The 19186-nt window shown below is 38.1% G+C and overlaps 1 protein-coding gene across 1 annotated transcript in view; it reads right to left on the bottom strand.

Annotated features, from left to right (window-relative positions):
- CFTR (CF transmembrane conductance regulator) overlaps positions 1-19186 on the bottom strand; it is a 188343-nt gene that overhangs the window by 146782 nt on the left and 22375 nt on the right. Inside the window, exons 2-3 of the mRNA XM_081244584.1 lie at positions 13433-13543; positions 9319-9427 (exon numbers count right to left, since the gene is read on the bottom strand). Of these exons, the coding sequence (XP_081100710.1) occupies positions 9319-9427; positions 13433-13543 (220 nt within the window). The remainder of the gene's footprint in view (positions 1-9318; positions 9428-13432; positions 13544-19186) is intronic.

Raw genomic sequence — 19186 nt, 5'->3', positions numbered from 1 at the left:
CTATAACAACTTCACCCCCACAAGGAATCCTAAGCTATAGCACCATCATTGATTGACCACTAGCTTTGGGTAGCTGCTCATTCTATACCTGGTATTCAGTACCTCATTTCAAATTAACTGTGTAGACCAAGGATGTGAATGTAGGAAAAGATTCAAACGTTTAAAAAAAAGTTTACAAACTAATCACAAACATGGAATATTAGAGTTCTCTCATCTCACACAGCCATATTTTAATATAAGTTTGAATTACAGCAAACAGATAGACAGGTGCTGAAAAGAAAATCCCTAACTACCTACCCAGATATACCATGTTAATAGTTGGCCAATATCAACTGAAGAGCACTTTTTTTTTTGAACTTCATATCTTTATTTTATTTTTTTAACATCTTTATTGGAGTATAATTGCTTTACAACGGTGTGTTAGTTTCTCCTTTTTAACAAAGTGAATCAGCTATACATATACATATGTTCCCATATCTCTTCCCTCTTGCGTCTCCCTGCCACCCTCCCCATCCCACCCCTCTAGGTGGTCACAAAGCACCGAGCTGATCTCCCTGTGCTATGCAGCTGCTTTCCACTAGCTATCTGTTTTACATTTGGTAGTGTATATATATCCATGTCACTTTCTCACTTCTTCCCAGCTTACACTTCCCCCTCTCCATGTTCTCAAGCCCATTCTCTATGTCTGTGTCTTTATTCCTGTCCTGCCCCTAGGTTCATCAGAACTGTTTTTTTTTTTTTTTTAGATTCCATATATATGTGTTAGCCAGCACTTGTTTTTTAAAAAGTAAATAAGTGGGGCTTCCCTGGTGGCACAGTGGTTGAGAGTCCACCTGCCAATGCAGGGGACACAGGTTTGTGCCCCGGTCCGGGAAGATCCTACATGCTGTGGCGCGGCTGGGCCCGTGAGCCGTGGCCACTGAGCCTGCGCGTCCGGAGTCTGTGCTCTGCCAGGGGAGAGGCCACAACAGTGAGAGCCCCGCGTACCACACACACAAAAAAGAGCCATGTACCACAATGTTCATTGCAGCACTATTTACGATAGCCAGGACATGTGAAGCAACCTAAGTATCCATTGACAGATGAATGGATAAAGAAGATGTGGCACATATCTACAATGGAATATTACTCAGCCATAAAAGGAAACGAAATTGAGTTATTTGTAGTGAGGTAGATAAACCTAGAGTCTGTCATACGGAGTGAAGTAAGTTAGAAAGAGAAAAACAAATACCATATGCTAACACATATATATGGAGTCTTAAAAAAAAAAGGTTCTTATGACCTTAGGTGCAGGACAGGAATAAAGACGCAGACGTAGAGAATGGACTTGAGGACACTGGCAGTGGGAAGTGTAAGCTGGGACGACATGAGAGCGTGGCAGGGACATATATACACTACCAAATGTAAAGTAGATAGCTAGTGGGAAGTAGCTGTATGGCACAGGGAGATCAGTTCAGTGTTTTGTGACCACCTAGAGGGGTGGGAGAGGGAGGGTGGGAGAGGGAGGGTGGGAGAGGGAGGGTGGGAGGGAGACACAAGAGGGAGGGGATATGGGGATATATATGTATACATATAGCTGATTCACTTTGTTATACAGCAGAAACTAACACACCATTATAAAGCAATTATACTCCAATAAAGATGTTAAAAAAATTTTTTTAATTCGAAAAAAAAGAAACAAATGACAGGCTGAGGAAAATAGTCTCTCATAGATCAATAAGAAAGAGACAAACACACCAAAATAAAAATAGACAAAGAATATGAAAAGGCAATTTGTACCCCACAAGAAATATGCATAGTTAATACATAAAAACAGTTTAAACTCACTAGGAACCAAAAGTAATGCAAATACAAATGATAATATACTGTTTTTCACTTAGCAATTTGGAAACATTTTTTAAATGACAATAAGTATCATTAGTGAGGGCTGAATTTCATACTTTAGTATCAGGAAAGTAAATTAATACATCTTTTCTGGAAGGCAACTGGAAAATCTACTAAAATTTAGCTTTTAAAGAGATGTGCATTGAAGAATTATTTATGACAGTGAAAAATTGGAGGCTATCTAAATATTCAGCAATGAGGAACTAATAAACTATGGTACAGCCACATGAGTCATTAAACACTAAAATGATTAGGAAGAGAAATATCTAATGATATGTAAAAGCATTCACAAAACATTAAGAGGAGAAGTAGATTTATAACACATATGTAAAGTAATGATCCACCTCCCTTCATTAAGTATATATTCTCATGGGAAAAAATTGGAAAGATAAACATCAAATTTATCAATCATTATCTGATTATTTTCATAATCATAAAAGAATATTTAAAAGATAAAATAAATAATAAAATATTGGATAGAAAATTGTATATAACTTATGACAACAAATAAATGATAAAAAGAAAACATGCGTACAAAAAAATAGAACAGAGTAAACACACATGCAGGCATACACCCAGAATTTATCATAAAATACAAAGACTACTGGCTTATATACCAAAACAAAGGCTTAAGATTCTGCCTTTGACAGGGTAAACAAGAGTGTCAAGTTTTTGTTTATCTTGATACACTAGAGTCTTATGGAAATTTTTGGCTTTATACAACTGGCTAAATGAAAAAATTTTCCATATTCAGCACAGAAAATGAAACCTATCCAATGCCCCAACTGTATGTAGTTTTTACAAAAATGTATGTATACCATACCACAGAGGTCTCCAACCCCCAGAACTGGGCCACACAGCAAGAGGTGAGTGGCAGGTGAGTGAGCAAAGCTTCATCTGTATTTACAGCTGCTCCCCATCACTCGCATTACCTCTTGAGCTCCGTCTCCTGTCAGATCATTGGCAGCATTAGATTCTCATCAGAGCAAGAACCCTACTGTGAACTGTGCATGTGAGGTATCTAGGTTGCACGCTCCTTGTGAGAATCTAATGCCTGATGATCTGAGGTGGAGCTGATGTGGTGATGCTAGCCCTGGGGAGCGGCTGCAAATACAGGTTATCATTAGCAGAGAGGTTTGACTGCACAGAGACCATAATAAATCAATTGCTTGCAGACTCATATCAAAACCCTATCAGTGAGTGGCAAGTGACAATTAAGCTGCATCTTATGGAGTAGACTGGACATAAGCAACACACGGGTGTCACTGTCTCCCATCGCCCCCAGATGGGACCATCTAGTTGTAGGAAAACAAGCTCAGGGCTCCCACTGATCCTGCATTATGGTGAGTTGTATAATTATTTCATTATATATTACAATGTAATAATAATAGAAATAAAATGCACAATAAACGTAATGTGCTTGAATAATCCTGAAACCTTCCCCCCTCCCCCCAGTCCGTGGAAAAATTGCCTTCCACGAAACTGGTCCCTGGTCCCGAAAAGGTTGGGGACTGCTGCCATACCAAGAACAGAATCTCAAAAATATTGTTATAGTATTTGTCTACCCTGAATCATGTTTTTAGACTTAGTGCCTAATTTAAAATGTTTTGCTTTTGGTATTTTCCTTTGAGTGTTCATTGACTTATTAACTATTACCAGCAATGTCTTCACTAGAAATCTAAGCTCTGTTCTTCACGTTTTGTAAGAAAAAAATCCTAGACTTGCTGATATAGCAGCAAAAGTAGGTTTAATCCAGAAAATGCAATAATGGAAGACACGTTAAAATATTAATTTTAATTTCTGAAGTAATGCTTAGAATCTAGGTATCATTTTTAAACATTAGCAAAATATTTTCCTGTGCCCTATAAAAATGAAACTGGTACTTTAAGACTTGCTTATAGCATATACAGAGAGAAAAGTAAATGCAAATAATAGGAGTATTTGTGAAGGTAGGTGGAGATTGTATTTAATGATACAGTAACAGGTAACATTTATAAAGCACTTGCTATGTACCAGGATCTATTCTATATGCTTAACTTGTTTAATTCTCACAATAATTCTATGAAATATGTGCTATTATTGTGTCCATCTTACAATCAAAGAAACTAAGACAAAAAGAATTTAAATAACTCTCCCAGTATCAGACAGCTAGCAAGTGGTAAAACTAGGATTTGAACCAGATAGTTTGACTCCAGAGCCCCCCATCTTATTCATAACCTTAAATAGAAAAGACAATGTTATAATATGACCTGGCAGTTGATCAATTCAAGCACTGTGACTAGTTCAGTATCAACCTACCAAATAAAGTTACAACTTGATATCAGTGTAACTTAAGATAAAGCCATTTCTCTAGGCCCCGTATCATAGACACATAATTAAAAGGTAGAAGGGATCATAGAAACTGTACACTTTCACCACGTCACACTCACTAGTCACCACAGGATACTGGTTAACTACAAGAAGTAAAGAGGCACCATGTTCACACCAAGAATGAGGAAACTGGGCCCCCTCATATCTAGTTTAAGTTGAAAGTACAAGATCACAGACAATTCCTAACTTACAAATCGATTTTGTTCTAAAATTTCACACGTGAGAACAGACGCATTTTGCCCTAGATACAATATCCTACCAGACATGGTGTTGGATTCCTAGGTTCGCCTTCAGAAGCACATATAATGGTAAATGCTCTTGGAGCACCTCTGTGTTCAATAGTACTGTAAAAGCCTAACCAACCTGCATAACAATGTTTTACAGAAAGAGATGGATCATCTCCTCCATGCAGTCTTGGAAGAGAAACATAGTCCCTCCTAGCTAAACCTTTGCCCTCTCCACGCACACAGTCATCTATCTACTTCTCTCCAGCAGAGTCTTGAGAGAGAGTGCCGGAGGAAGATACAGAAAATTAACAGTTAACGTTGGGACACTGCAGTAAACCCGCAGCCACATTTAATCTTAGTGGGATTCTTGTCACTTCTATTCAGGGGCCCTTTGGCCATGATTAGTCCACCTACTTCTCTTTTCACAATAACTGTAACTTCTAACTAGGCTTTCTCTTCTTTCATGACCCTGTAAATCCTTGCTACTCAAAGCATGGTGCTAGGGCAAACAGGGTCTTCACCAGGGAGCTTTTAGAAATGCAGAATCTCAGATTCCACCCCAAATCTGCATTTTAGCCAGATGGGAGGGGGCAGTGGTTGGTATGCATATAAAAGTTTGAGAAACACTGTCCTTCTGTCATTCAAGGACTTAATATTTATTTTTTTGTCTAAAATGTTTTTGATATTATCATTTTTAAAAAATCAAACTAAAAAATTCCATGTGTACCACCCCCCAATACCCTCACCTTAGATTCTAGCGAAAGTCAGATGCATTCAGTGATAACGTTCCTGCTTGTCTACCTCAATCAGAATCACCTGGGGAACTTTAGCCCCGAGCTCATCCCAGACCAATTAAGTCACATTATCTGGGGTTGGGCTGCTGGTTACTCTAAAGTAAAAATTCTCTGTTTCAAAGAAATCTAAACCCCATGATTTTCCAAACCTTGACATAGGAACTGGATAGCACACTGTGGGGAGCACAGGAAGTACAGCATGTGTGTTACGGATGGGGGTTCTAGTAGAGGGTAGAAATATTCAGGATGTAGGGTGAGTGTAGGCAGTGTAGCATTCAAGTCCCTGCTGGGGTTAGAGAAGCAGCTAGATATGGGGGGATGTGAGAGGAAGCTGAGAAAAGAGTTCTCCATGACAGGCATCTAGAAAATTTGCTGGAGGTAGGTGACCTTAGGTGAAAGGGACAAAAGTAAGTCAAAGTGCTGAAGTCAGAGACTACCTGTGTGCAGAATTCCCCAAAACACTCTCTTAGTTAGCAGTATGCTTAAATTCAACACTTACCCAATGTCTCTGTCAAAACATAAGGGACAAAGATCTTTTGCAAGACAGACTGTGGGACTTGAAAACTCTAACAGCCTAAGTCCTAAGACTTCTTTATGACCTTAAATTTCTTGGAGTTTAACAAATTTAAATATTAAAAGTAGTTTGACTCAAGTTGCACTGACATTTACCTCAATTTGATGATGGAAATATGCCCAGAGCTGCCTAGGAGTCAAGAATATATTTGAGTGAATGTTTGTAAATTTCTTATCATAATAAAGGTATTGTGACAACCATATTCTCTCAGTAATCTGCCTACAGGACTCCCTTCCTTTGGCTTCCCTCTGACTGTCCTTAACTGACTTGCACACTCAATTCTTCAACGGCCAGTTTTTCCTTTATGCTGGGAGTCTTAAATGTTAAAGGCAATGTTATATCTGGCTGCTGAGGTGACCCTGGAAGAAACTTCAACATTCAAGCTTTTAACCTATATCTCCTGAGCAGATGCAAAGAAGCTCAGCAGACCCAAGACTGATTACTACAGTCACCATTCTATTGAGTACCTACATACAATCATTACAAATACAGTTACATAGCAATTATAATCTGATCTAATGCAAGGGTCATAGGTTTTGGAACCAAAGAGACCTGGCTATCACTCAAATTTACCACATACCTAACATTGGAAAAGTTACTTAATTTTCTGCATCTCAATTTCCTTTTCTATATATTTGAGATACTAATGTCTGCTCCATGGAGTTGCTAGGAGAATGACCAAAAATAATCTGTATAAAGGGCTTAATGCTGAACCTGGAACAGATTAGGTACTCAATAAATATTAAACTATATTTTGTTTATTTTTTGATCTGTGTATACCAGACCAAAAATAAATTTTATAAATATGTTCATGTATCATCGAAATTTTCATGTTTAGGTGACTGCTTTGGTTCACATGAAACTTCTATGTTGGTGGAATCTAGAGGAATAAATTATCTCACAAGTCAGGCAGAGCATAAAAGGGACTTAATAATTCAGCCTCTCTCCCAGCTTCTACTCAGTTGTGCTTATGTTAACCGATGGGAGCAGCATGTGATGGAGAACATGAAGAGAAAATTTTGAGTTTCTATACATTCTTAGTTATGACATAACAATTAATTGAAATATCATTCACTTTAATCCAAGGATGACTTACTAAGAATGTTGCATTCTTGGGACTTCCCTGGTGGCGCAGTGGTTAAGAAGCCACCTGCCAATGCAGGGGACATGGGTTCGATCCCTGGTCCAGGAAGATCCCACAAGCCGGGGAACAACTAAGTCCATGCACCAAAACTACTGAGCCTGTGCTCTACATCCCGCGAGCCATAACTACTGAAGCCCACGTGTCTAGAGCCCGTGCTCTGCAACGAGAAGCCACCGCAATGAGAAGCCCACACATCGCAACGAAGAGTAGCCCCCACTCACTGCAACTAGAGAAAGCCCACATGCAGCAACGAAGACCCAACACAGCCAAATAAATACATAAATAAAATGGGTGACATAGATTAGTGACTATATTAGTACAATACTAGAAAAACAACTCAGTGCTGAGCATATATTTTAAAAAAAGAATGTTGTATTCTTACATGCTATGGGCAGAGTAAACTGTACTTCTATACACTGATTCAAATGCAGAGAGTATACTCATTAAGGCAAACAACAAAACATTTTAAAAAATTAAGTCAAATGGAGCCAGAGCTATGGATAAAATTGTTCCCCCAAACTGGGACTTCCCTGGTTGATGCAGTGGTTAAGAATCCGCCTGCAAATGCAGGGGATACGTGTTCGATCCCTGGTCTGGGAAGATCCCACATGCTACGGAGCAACTAAGCACATGTGCCACAACTACTGAAGCCCGCGCGCCTAGAGCCCGTGCTCCGCAACAAGAGAAACCACCGCAATGAGAAGCCCGCGCACTGCCACGAAGAGTAGTCCCCGCTCACCGCAGCTAGAGAAAGCCCACTCACAGCAACAAAGACCCAACGCAGCCAAAAAATAAATAAAATTTTAAAAATAAATAAATAAAATTTTAAAATATTGTTTCCCAAAGCTCTGGGTGCTCTCATTAAGAAAAATCACCTCAAAGATATCTTAAAAGATAGTTAATTCTTCAGCTACCTTATTCATATTTACAGATAAAATATTTTCACCCCCAAACGGCTGCAGGTTTCTACAGAGAGAGAGAGAGAGAGAGAGAGAGAGAGAGATAAATAGATAGACAGATAGATACACGGACATCAATAGACAGATAATTTCAAAAGCCAGAGCATTTCTCCCAGGAGGTAATCAATAGCATTACAAAACATTGGGGACCTAAATGTGGTCATCTTTGTCAAAATAAATGTGTAAACGTATTTATTTGCTGTGTATCAAGTACAAGTTCTTAAAGCAATGCAACTTGCATGGCATCTCTTCGGGAGACACTATGGCAACCCTCACTCCCAAAGGCATGAAGACCAATATAATTACAACACAAATCCATTCAACTGGTACCTAACCTCCCAAAGCAAATACTGTGCACAGCCTTTACTTGAAGACTAAATAAGTTTTCAACTTGCCATCAGTTTTACAGATTACAGTCAAGGATTCCAAATGATGCTCTGGTGAGGTAAAAAATAATAGATCAGAGTTATATTTGACAACAGCTGGGGAACATCCCAGACTGCACCTAAACACCATAAAGCCTGGGATCTTCACGCATTGAGCTTTCTTCACAATGAGGAAGACATAGGAGACTGAGCAAACATACTGCAGGAGTACCTCACTGCCATATTTTTAATTTTTGCTATTTTTTCTTGAAACAATTCAGCATGCAGATATGACTTCAAAATATTACAAACACTCATATATGTAATTGCTGAATTTTACCTAATTCTCCTCCTGAAATTGTCTCCTGACTTTCTCCTGTTGAATATAGGAAAATAAAATCATCGGCAATCTCATATACCAGTAATATAATGTGATTTGGGATCATAACAGAAAATAACTTTTTAAAAGAAATTTATTTTACTGAACTCATTTGAAATTATAAATGGCCACCTGTGTTCCAGGACATCCTAGTTCCAATGCATTTTTTAATTGTCTCCACTAGAGTTTTAGTGGTTTCTTTGTATTCAGAGTTAGCCTTTTACCTGGGTACCAGATTACCCTAGTCCTTCTATAATCATAAAAATGAATATAGGGACTTCCCTGGTGACGCAGTGGTTAAGAATCTGCCTGCCAAGGCAGGGGACACGGGTTTGAGCCCTGGTCCAGGAAGATCTCACATGCCACAGAGCAACTAAGCCCATGTGCCACAACTACTGAGCCTGCGCTCCAGAGCCTGTGAGCCACAACTACTGAGCCCGTGTGCCACAGCTACTGAAGCCTATGCACCTAGAGCCTATGCACTGCAACAAGGAGTGGACCCTGCTCGCCGCAACTAGAGAAAGCCCACGTGCAGCAATGAAGACCCAACAAAACCAAAAATAAATAATAAAAATGAATATAATTATTTTACCCATAATGAACTTACAAATGAGATCCTTACCCCTAAATATAATATGATTCCGTAGAACATAAATCTCCAGAAAAAGCATCGCCGAAGGGCATTAATGAGTTTGGGATTTTTCTTTGAGGCCAATTCTCTATCCCATTCTCTGCAAAAGAATACAAAGTGGGAACAGTAAGTTGCACGTGCAAATATCTGAGTTCTCTATTTCCCTTAACATAGTTTTATTCACACAAGTACATTCAATGAGATTAACCCAAGTGACTAAAAAGACAAAACCTTGGGGGGACCTTCCAACACCAACGCTCAGGCAGATGTTTGGCAGAATTCAATGCTCCGCCATATATCAATTTTCAAGGAGTTGACTTCATGAAAGGGCCACACTATATGTGTTAAAGAAAGGTTCTGGGCTTCTAAGAAGCAATGAATGCAAGAGGTGGACAAATAAAATATGACTCTTATGAATACACATTGCTGTGCTTAGAACAAGGTGAAAAATAAATATTTAATTTTTTCCCTTCACCTCTTGATCTTTACCTGTTTAGAATTGTAGTGGATTTTACAAAATCTAACTGTCAAACCAAAAACAAGATTAAAAGTCAGGTGGATTTTTCTGTGATTTAACATTAGAAAAACTTGTTGTTTTTAAATGTAGGGGTATGAAACAAGTATCATCAACTTTGATTTTCAAATACTAAAGTCATTCTTTACAATAAACATCTTTGGAAAATTAGAACAGAATCAAATTCTATATTTTATGGCAGGAATAGAAATTAAATAAGTCTGAAAAATGGTTGGTATCAAATAAATGTCTTTGTTTTCTTTTAAATACTATACATTCATCAGCCGATTATATTTACATTTTTGCCACTACTTTCTGTTCATAAAAACCCTCTTTCTCTTCCCAAGTGGATAAAGTATATCCCTAAATGTTACCCTCATCTTCATTTTTAAACTGTACAGAGATGAAAAGTTTCACAGGAAAGAACTATATAAAGACTTTATATCTGATCAACAGCTATTCTCATTACTATCCATCTACCATTATTAGAGGTGGTTCTAAGTTACTCCAAAGGAAGACCACACAACTGAGATTTGAGGGCAGGTTTGGCAGTCATGGGCATTGTGCATGGACACTGGCTTCCCTGAGAAGCTTACTCTCTATCATGCCTAATTATGCTATGCCATCCATCTACCTGCTCACACACTTCCCACTCTTCCACTCACACACAAGACTTGCCTCCTATCCATGTCATTTGGTGATTCACAATGGGGTAAGGAGCTAAATATGGAGACAGATTCTGTCTCTCTTTCAAAGGAAGAATGAGTCAGATGAGAAAGCCAGGAAGAGAGGTGGTACATAAACCAAAGAAATGGTTTCAAGTTGGGAAGAAGTGGTCAACCCTGAAGTCATGGTAGGAAGATGTCATTATATTTGACATTAAGAGACCTCTGGTGACCTTAGTCAATGTCATTTTAGGAATATGGTAGACAGAGAAACCATATTTCAGGGAGCTGAGATGTAAAGGAAAGGAGAAGTAGAGAGAGCAGGAGAGCACAGAGATATTAGCTGTGGGAAAAAAAAAAAAAGAATGAGGTAGCAATCTGAGGGGAAGGCAAAGCTGGGGAATTTTTCAGTGGATGGGACTTGAACTACTGTACCCTGAGGGAAGGAATCAGCAGCGAGAGTAGATGGGGTAGTTCCCGCAATACCACAACAGACCCAGTAAGCATTCCAAACACCAAGAGTTGAATCATAATGGAAGAAACTTTATACTTATCAAGTTTGTAGCTTAGCTACAATCATGGAATGGATGTGCGGTCTGCATACAGGAGTAATGCACAGGGTTCAAATCCACGGCCACAAACTGAGCCAGATGGGCCAAGGTACCTCAACCACATGGTAGCCACCTAGGGCCTTCATCACATATCATCTTTGAAATCTGTGGCCAGGGTCACTTTCCAAATGCGCAGAGATACAAAGTACTATAAGTGGTATTTCACTCTTTCAAAATATTTCAGTAAATTCTAAATAACAATTTTTATAAAAAAGAAATAACAGAGTGAAGAAGAGATATCCCAAAAAAGACAAAAATAATAAAGATAAAGTTTATGGACTTATGCTGGCACAGTGTTGGATTGAAATAAAATAGGTACATTTTAAACATTGAATTGATATGGAGACACAATGAAAACTGAGGAGAAAAAAATGTTAGGCCAGATAATCCTACAAATTCAGGTTATGTCCTCAATTTGGCCATAAGTAAAAATAAATCTGGAGTACGCAGGTTTTGATTAACCTAGTCCTACTCTGATTAATCTTTCCCTCAGCATCCATTTAGAACTTAGATATTCATTATCTACTATATTATTTTGAACTTGCTGATATACCTACAATATACTATGCTTATATATTTTATCTCTGCAGAAGTGTTAGAGGTTTATATGTAATGCTAGCCATTTCACATTCAATCATCATTCATTTATTCAACAAATATTTACTGAGCACCTACTACAGTCAGCCCTTCATGTCTACGGGTTCCTCATCCTCAGATTCAACCAACTGGGGATGGAAAATACTCACCAAAAAAAATTCCAGAAAGTTCCAAACAGCAAAACTTGGATTTGTCATGTGCTGGCAACAATTTACATAGCATTTACATTGTATTAGGTATCATAAGTAATCTAGAGATGATTTAAAATATACAAGAGAATATGTGTAGGTTATATGCATTTTGTATAAGGGACTTGAGCATCCATAGATTTTTATATCCAGGGGGAATCTAGCAAGGGACAACTGTATATACAAGACCCTATTCTAGACCCTATTCCAGGCACATCATAAACTGAACAAATCAAACAAAAACAAAACAAAACAAAAAAATATATTCCTGCCCTCATGGCACATACACAGACTAAGTACTCAATATTAGGAGCTGGACCTTGAACTTGGAAATGTGAAGCTGCTACTCCCACTAGCCTAATTCTTTGAATAAAATCAAGAAAAAGTAAGGCTGAATATCTTATTTGCCTTGAAATTTCAAAATAAATTCAGTGAATTTCATGAAAATAAGGTAAACAAATTGCAAATCTACTCAACTGTTTTATTTTGGTACAGTAAAAAGTAGCTACTTATTTTTCTTTTTCTTTTTCCTGTCAACTCCCTCTTCCCTTTCCCCTTCATCTGGTATCAGACCCTGTACTGCTGGCACAAGACCCAGCCTAGCTCATTCATAGATTGTTGTTGGTCCAAGGAGTGAGCTTGTGACTCAAAAGTTTCTGGGATTTTTCACATTTGGCCACAGAGAAAGGACTCTTTCCTCTGTGGTCTATAAAAATATGAGCAAAGAGTTCTGAGGACCCACTGCATGGAGGAAGCTGGTCTGAGAGAATAAAACCAGTCCCTGGTTCCACTGAGTCCCTAAGGCCAATTCTCTACCTAGGCCTTCACACAGGTAGACTACATGAACCAATAAATTCCCTCTTAAATAAATTCACTGGCAACCAAAAGGATTATAACCAATACTCTTAGAATGGGAGACTTCTTTACAATGGGAAACACTGTTCCTGGGGAGGCCGGGAGTATAGACCTGGGTTTGAACCACAGCTCAATCAATTATTAGCCGGAAAATTACATCATTTCTCTGAGCCTCAGTTTGCTCTTCTGTAAGACAGAGATAATGATGCTTTCCTTCCAGAATGCTGAGAGGAGATACTACACCTGGCATTCAACGTATACTCAAAAATATGAAATTTTTACATTTCTTTGACATCCAACAGCCTTTACCCTAAGATTTCCAAGTATGTACATTTGTATTCACACATTAAGGTTTTGGAGGCAAATGTACACAACTTGCTTCATAAAGATGTGATTCCAGTCTTCACAAAATCCATGTAATAGTCTTCAAAGACAGGTAGCTTCTCAGAATTCAAATATGTGTTTTTCAAAAAAAGGTCCTATCTCAGGAAAATGGTTTTTCTTCTTTCATCCTTTCATTGTTTAATTCTTAACTAATCAAGACTTCATCAAGAATATAGGATGTTCCTATTATAAATATGCCATTTTAAGAATTAAACCCTCTAATGTCAGCTCTCTAGTCTCTAAATAATAATATTAATTTCTCTCTTCAATAAACAACGTGCATGAACATACCTTTCCAATTTTTCAGATAGATTGTCAGCAGAATCAGAAGAAGAGATATGGTATATATCTGACAATTCCAGGCGCTGTTTGTACCCTTTCCTCAAAATTGGTCTGGTCCAGCTAAAATAAAGAGAGGAGAGACAGATATAAATGTTAACTTGATTTGATCTCCAATGTAGACTTGGAATCAGATACAGTTTCAAATTTTTTAGCATGTGGAAAATGGTGGTAGTGCATAAATACGTGAATAAAATAAGTCAACTTATATAAATGCCAGGGAGTCATATCTTACAGAACACAACTATATAAAACATCATCAGCTCTGAACTGATGTGATGATAGCTTTGTCTAAAAGGATGGGGGATGACGGTAGAATCATCATCTTTCCCAGAGGAAAAAAACAAACTGCTAAACATTCTATACTAAAAATATTCTTCAAGAAAAAAAAAAAGAAGAAGAAAATTCCCCAAAATAACCAGATACTAGGAGTTTATAGTTTGCTGAAGTCCAGTCTCTACCACTTCAAATACAAAATGATCTGTGAATAAGAAGACAGACCCTCAAACAACAATGTTAACCATAGCTCACAGTACTCAGCAATGAGCTATTTGTTGAATGAACTGACTGTAGCTGGAGTATCAATTTGTTGACTTAATCATCACCCCTGAATGAGGGTGGGGATCATAATTTTCTTATGTTTTGTCTCCTCACCCCATAGCAGTTACGCACATCTGCCCGCTACGCATCTAATAAATAACAATTTATGATGGAAGCTAGGGAAGCTGGCATAGTAAATACTTATGCAGGATACTCCAGTTATTTTCAAATACATTGTTTCTAACTACTGTGAATAAGGCAAAATAATCTTCACAGAGCTAAGAAAATCTAAAAAGAAGTCAAAGACAAGGGAAGACAAAGAGGAAGGAGGGAGGGGCAGGAGAATTGTAAAACAAAGAAATCACGTACAAAGAGAAACTTCTAAATGAAATTGGAGCAAATGAGACCTTTCTCGTGAAATTTCATATATTTAAAAAAATTTTTAACATCTTTATTAGAGTATAATTGCTTTACAATGGTGTGTTAGTTTCTGCTTTATAACAAAGTGAATCAGCTATACATATACATATATCCCCACATCTCCTCTCTCTTGCGTCTCCCTCCCACCCTCCCTACCCCACCCCTCTAGGTGGTCACAAAACACGGAGCTGATCTCCCTGTGCTATGTGTCATATATTTATTAAAGAAAGGAATTGAACTTGGAATCAGTGATTCCCAACATATGCTTTTACCCTTACCATCTTTCTTTTCTTCAGAGAGTCCTAAAATTTGGTGTCATTGAGACGTTGGTAATACATCAAAATTCATGTTACCCACCAAAAATCAATAGGGAGTGTTTTAGCAATATCTGAGAAGCAAAATAAACTTATACTAGGAAAATTATTCTAGCAAAGCCATTCAGAATAAAAAGAGGAAATGCTATGCCAAATGCAAACATTTTGACATTGTTTCAGGGCAAAACTTTGCAGAAGGCTCTCATGTTCACCTTCACCACTCCCACCCCAAGAGTCCAGATTCTTGTTTACACTTCCCTTGTCTCCACCTTCTTCAGTCAGCCACTGCCCTGTGTTCCTGATGTCTCTACAACTTGTCCTTCCTTAAAATTTAACTGAATTAAGACCCAGCTCAAGGACTTCACTGGTGGTCCAGCAGTTAAGACTCCACCCTCCCAATGCAGGGGACCCAGGTTCGATCTCTGGTCAGGGAACTAGACCCCACATGCCACAACTAAAGACCCCGCATGCTGCAACTAAAGATCCAGCGTGCCACAACTAAGACCCGGCACAGCCAAATAAATATTTTTTTAAAAAAGACCCTGCTCAAAGGCTCAGTAGCTTCACCAACCATTTTTGACCAACATATCAACGAGTGACAATGGCTTAATATGTCAGTTTCTGTCATTAACTTGCAATATTTACATCTTAATAAGAGACTTCAAACTTCAGCAAAGGGTGATAATTGTTTTATCTTTATTGCCCAGTGTGATCCATTGGCAATTTCTCCTGAAGAACAAGAATGAAAATAGTTAAGGACAGTCTGAACACAGCAGTTAAAGAAGTGCTGTGGGGCTTTCCTGGTGGCACAGTGGTTGAGAGTCCGCCTGCCGATGCAGGGGACACGGGTTCGTGCCCCGGTCCGGGAGGATCCCACATGCCACGGAGCGGCTGGGCCCGTGAGCCATGGTCACTGAGCCTGTGCGTCCGGAGCCTGTGCTCCGCAATGGGAGAGGCCGCAGCAGTGAGAGGCCCGTGTACCACAAAAAAAAAAAGTGCTGTGATCATGCAGCATCTGCATTGGGCATCATCTGTGAGAGTGCTGGCACACCCGCCTGGCACTCACAATCCAGTAGCCAACATAAGCACTTTGGAAGCACATTTGCCAATATAGGGGGCAGTAAGGGTGTGAAAAATCTGGGACAGCAATTTAGGATATAAACTCCATTCTGTTGGTTATAAGCCTTTGTAAACTTAGGAAGTGAAAAGGTGAAGCAAGTGTTTACGACTAATAAAAAATTATGTGTATATAGCACTTTCACAAACACTAGCATATATTGTGATTTTAATTTGAAAATCTTGATAGGTAGGTAGAACAAGAAGAGATCATTGCCCTACTTTAAGGATAAAGAAATGGAGGCTCAAAGATGTTAAATTTGTCTGTTACTAAATGCCACAAACTAGATTTTTACCACATTCTTCTGATGTCATTTCTTCCTTTATCATGTTCAGCTCTTATGTTTAGGAAAATTAAACTTGGTGGGTTATTCTAGACATAGTTCTGGAACGCGGGTCTGGAAGCAGGGAGACCTGAAGCTAGCAGACTGCAGGCAGTAGTGTGGTGTCATGTACTGACAAATCTTTAACCATGCCTTCTCCAGGAAAACAAAAAACAAAAAGTGACTTATGGTATTTGCCAATTTCTGTGGTGTAAATACTCCCACCATGACCAGTTTCAAGTCACCAAATGTGAAGTCACTGAACACAGAGTTGGGAAGAGATACACAGCTGCATATTATAAGATAGTGTGATTACCATTCAGATACAATCAACATAACCTCAATACATAGATAATAATTATGTAGTGATAACTTTTCAATTATTACCTTTGTTTTAATATAATTTATTTAATTGTAAGTGTAAATCAATTAATTTTTAATACTAGTTTTACTTAACAACCAGCTCACAAGTTCCTGAAAATTTAACAATCAGCTCAGCCAGAAAGGGCCAACAGCAATAGATCACTGACTGCCAGATGGTTGAAAGACTCAGAACAAGGGTAACAGCATTGAGAATGGAAAGGAAGGGGTCTATGGAAAATTTAGAAGAGAAAAATATACTCCATCTATTAATAAACCTTTCATTTTCAGTATGTTTGAAATTGTTAAAATATGAAACTAAATTTACAAATAAAGAGAAGTTCACTATCTGTAAATATTACAGCACAAAAGACATTTGCAGGAAATTTAAAAACAAATATTTTCTTTCTTTTAAAAGCTAAATAAACATACATCTTTTGGTCCACATCTAAGACCTGATCACCATTTCCATTAATGAGTTTCTAGCTCATTTTTTAAATACTTTAAATAAGACCTACATTTATTAAAAGCTTCCTGCGTTATCTATGCCCATTTTAATATATGTTATACCAAGACATCTAGTTTTGATTATCAAGAGTTCCATAGCCCAGCATCATCAAATCAAACATATTCAGTAGTATTAAAAGCTAGCCATTTATAATTATTAATATAATTTAGTGTTTCTGACAGATTCACTACAGTAAACCTATATTTGTAACCTGAAATAGAAACAACTTAAGGTAAATTATGAGAACTAAAATCAATTAACCTTAGGCTGCCTGGCAATCACCAGAGATATCTGAAAGAATTTATTTTGTGAGATTAAACCAAAAAGAAAATTGAATGAAATTTCTGCCCCATCAAGGAGGTCTCCATGACTACCTCAAGCCAGTCACAGAAATACAAAAAACAAAACAAAACAAAAAACTCTCCAGGTATCTACACCTAGACATTCACTGAAATATTAGTTACTGTAAAACTCCAGCCACTGCTTTTTTTTGAATGAGCTTGAGTATGTTAAACATACCTGGATAGAATTTAGAAATGCCAACTCAGGATTTCTACTTCAGTATTTCTTCCATTAAATATTAATGAGTACCCAGGTGTTTCATTAGCAAGGCAGGTACACCTGGAATAACCAAAAGCAATAAGCACTATTCTTCCTCCTTATCCTCACATTTGCTCCCACCCACCCTCCCTCTCACCTCTAACTGATCTTACCCTTCTCCTTCATTCATAACCTGTCACTGTATATTGAAAATTGACTTATAAATTGATCTACTTAGAAACTGTGACAGTTTCCAAAGTTCTTGTTATTTCTAACAGAAACTAGCTAATCATTAATTACAAGGTAGCAGACAGAGATCCTTAAGATATATGTTCTTTATAACCTAAAGTTCTGCGACTTCCCTGTTAACACAGTGGTTAAGAATCCGCCCGCCGGGGCTTCCCTGGTGGCGCAGTGGTTGAGAGTCTGCCTGCCGATGCAGGGGACACGGGTTCGTGCCCCGGTCCGGGAAGATCCCACATGCTGCGGAGCGGCTAGGCCCGTGAGCCATGGCCGCTGAGCCTGCGCGTCCGGAGCCTGTGCTCTGCAACGGGAGAGGCCACAACAGTGAGAGGCCAGAGTACCACAAAAAAAAAAAAAAAAAAAAAAGAATCCGCCCGCCAATGCAGGGGACACAGGTTCGAGCCCTGGTCCGCAAAGATCCCACATGCCATGGAGCAACTAAGCCCGTGTGCCACAACTACTGAGCCCGCGAGCCCAGAGCTCATGCTCCGCAACAAGAGAAGCCACCGCTCACAGCAACTAGAGGAAGCCCGTGTGCAGCAACGAAGACCCAACGCAGCAAAAAATAATAATAATAAATAAATAAATTTATTTAAAATATATACATATATCCTAAAGAACTTTAATAAAGTCTAGTACCCAGACACACTGTGAGCTTAACAATAAGAGTCTTCAGGTTTTATTAAGGAAAAATGCTATCACTTGATTTTTTTTAATATATACACACACATACACACAATGAAACTATTTAGTTTCTTTGCTTAGGACAAAATTTCTGATTTCTACATAAATTTAGAGTGACTTGTAATTCCTTATCATGAAAAGAATTTTCCAATTATAGACACTATTAAAGCCTTGATTTTCATGAAACCTATCCCTGTAAAAGCCACATAATTAAAGCTTATAACCATTTTTCCATTTGACATTTGGCTTTTATTAATCCAACAGAGGCATCTGACATTTTCATCTGCTAGAATTTAAGATGAAGGTCAGGTATCAGATCTTTTCAGTTTCAAATGATTTTGTTTGTATAAAACAATCATGCCTCCACATTATTTAACATTACTTTTGATTTAACTAGCCAGATAAAATGAAATGAAATAGCAAATTCAAACCCATGGTAGCATGACACATCTCCTAAATACTGACAAATTGATACACTCAAATGACTAAGTCTTTTTCCTTTTTGCATGAAATAATACTTGAGGAACTAAGTAGAAATTACTCTAAACTGCTTAGTATGGAAAATTTAAATACGCTAGAGGTTTTCTCATCATCCAATATATTACCATGAGTTTGAAATAGCCCAACTAAGCTGGATAGTCCTAACTAAAGAAAATGT

Source organism: Mesoplodon bidens, assembly GCF_964165515.1.
Source record: "Mesoplodon bidens genome assembly, chromosome: 9".
In the NCBI taxonomy this organism is placed as follows: Eukaryota; Metazoa; Chordata; class Mammalia; order Artiodactyla; family Ziphiidae; genus Mesoplodon; species Mesoplodon bidens.
The sequence above is the reverse complement of the archived record's forward strand: the minus strand, read 5'-3'. Positions and strand labels throughout refer to the sequence as shown.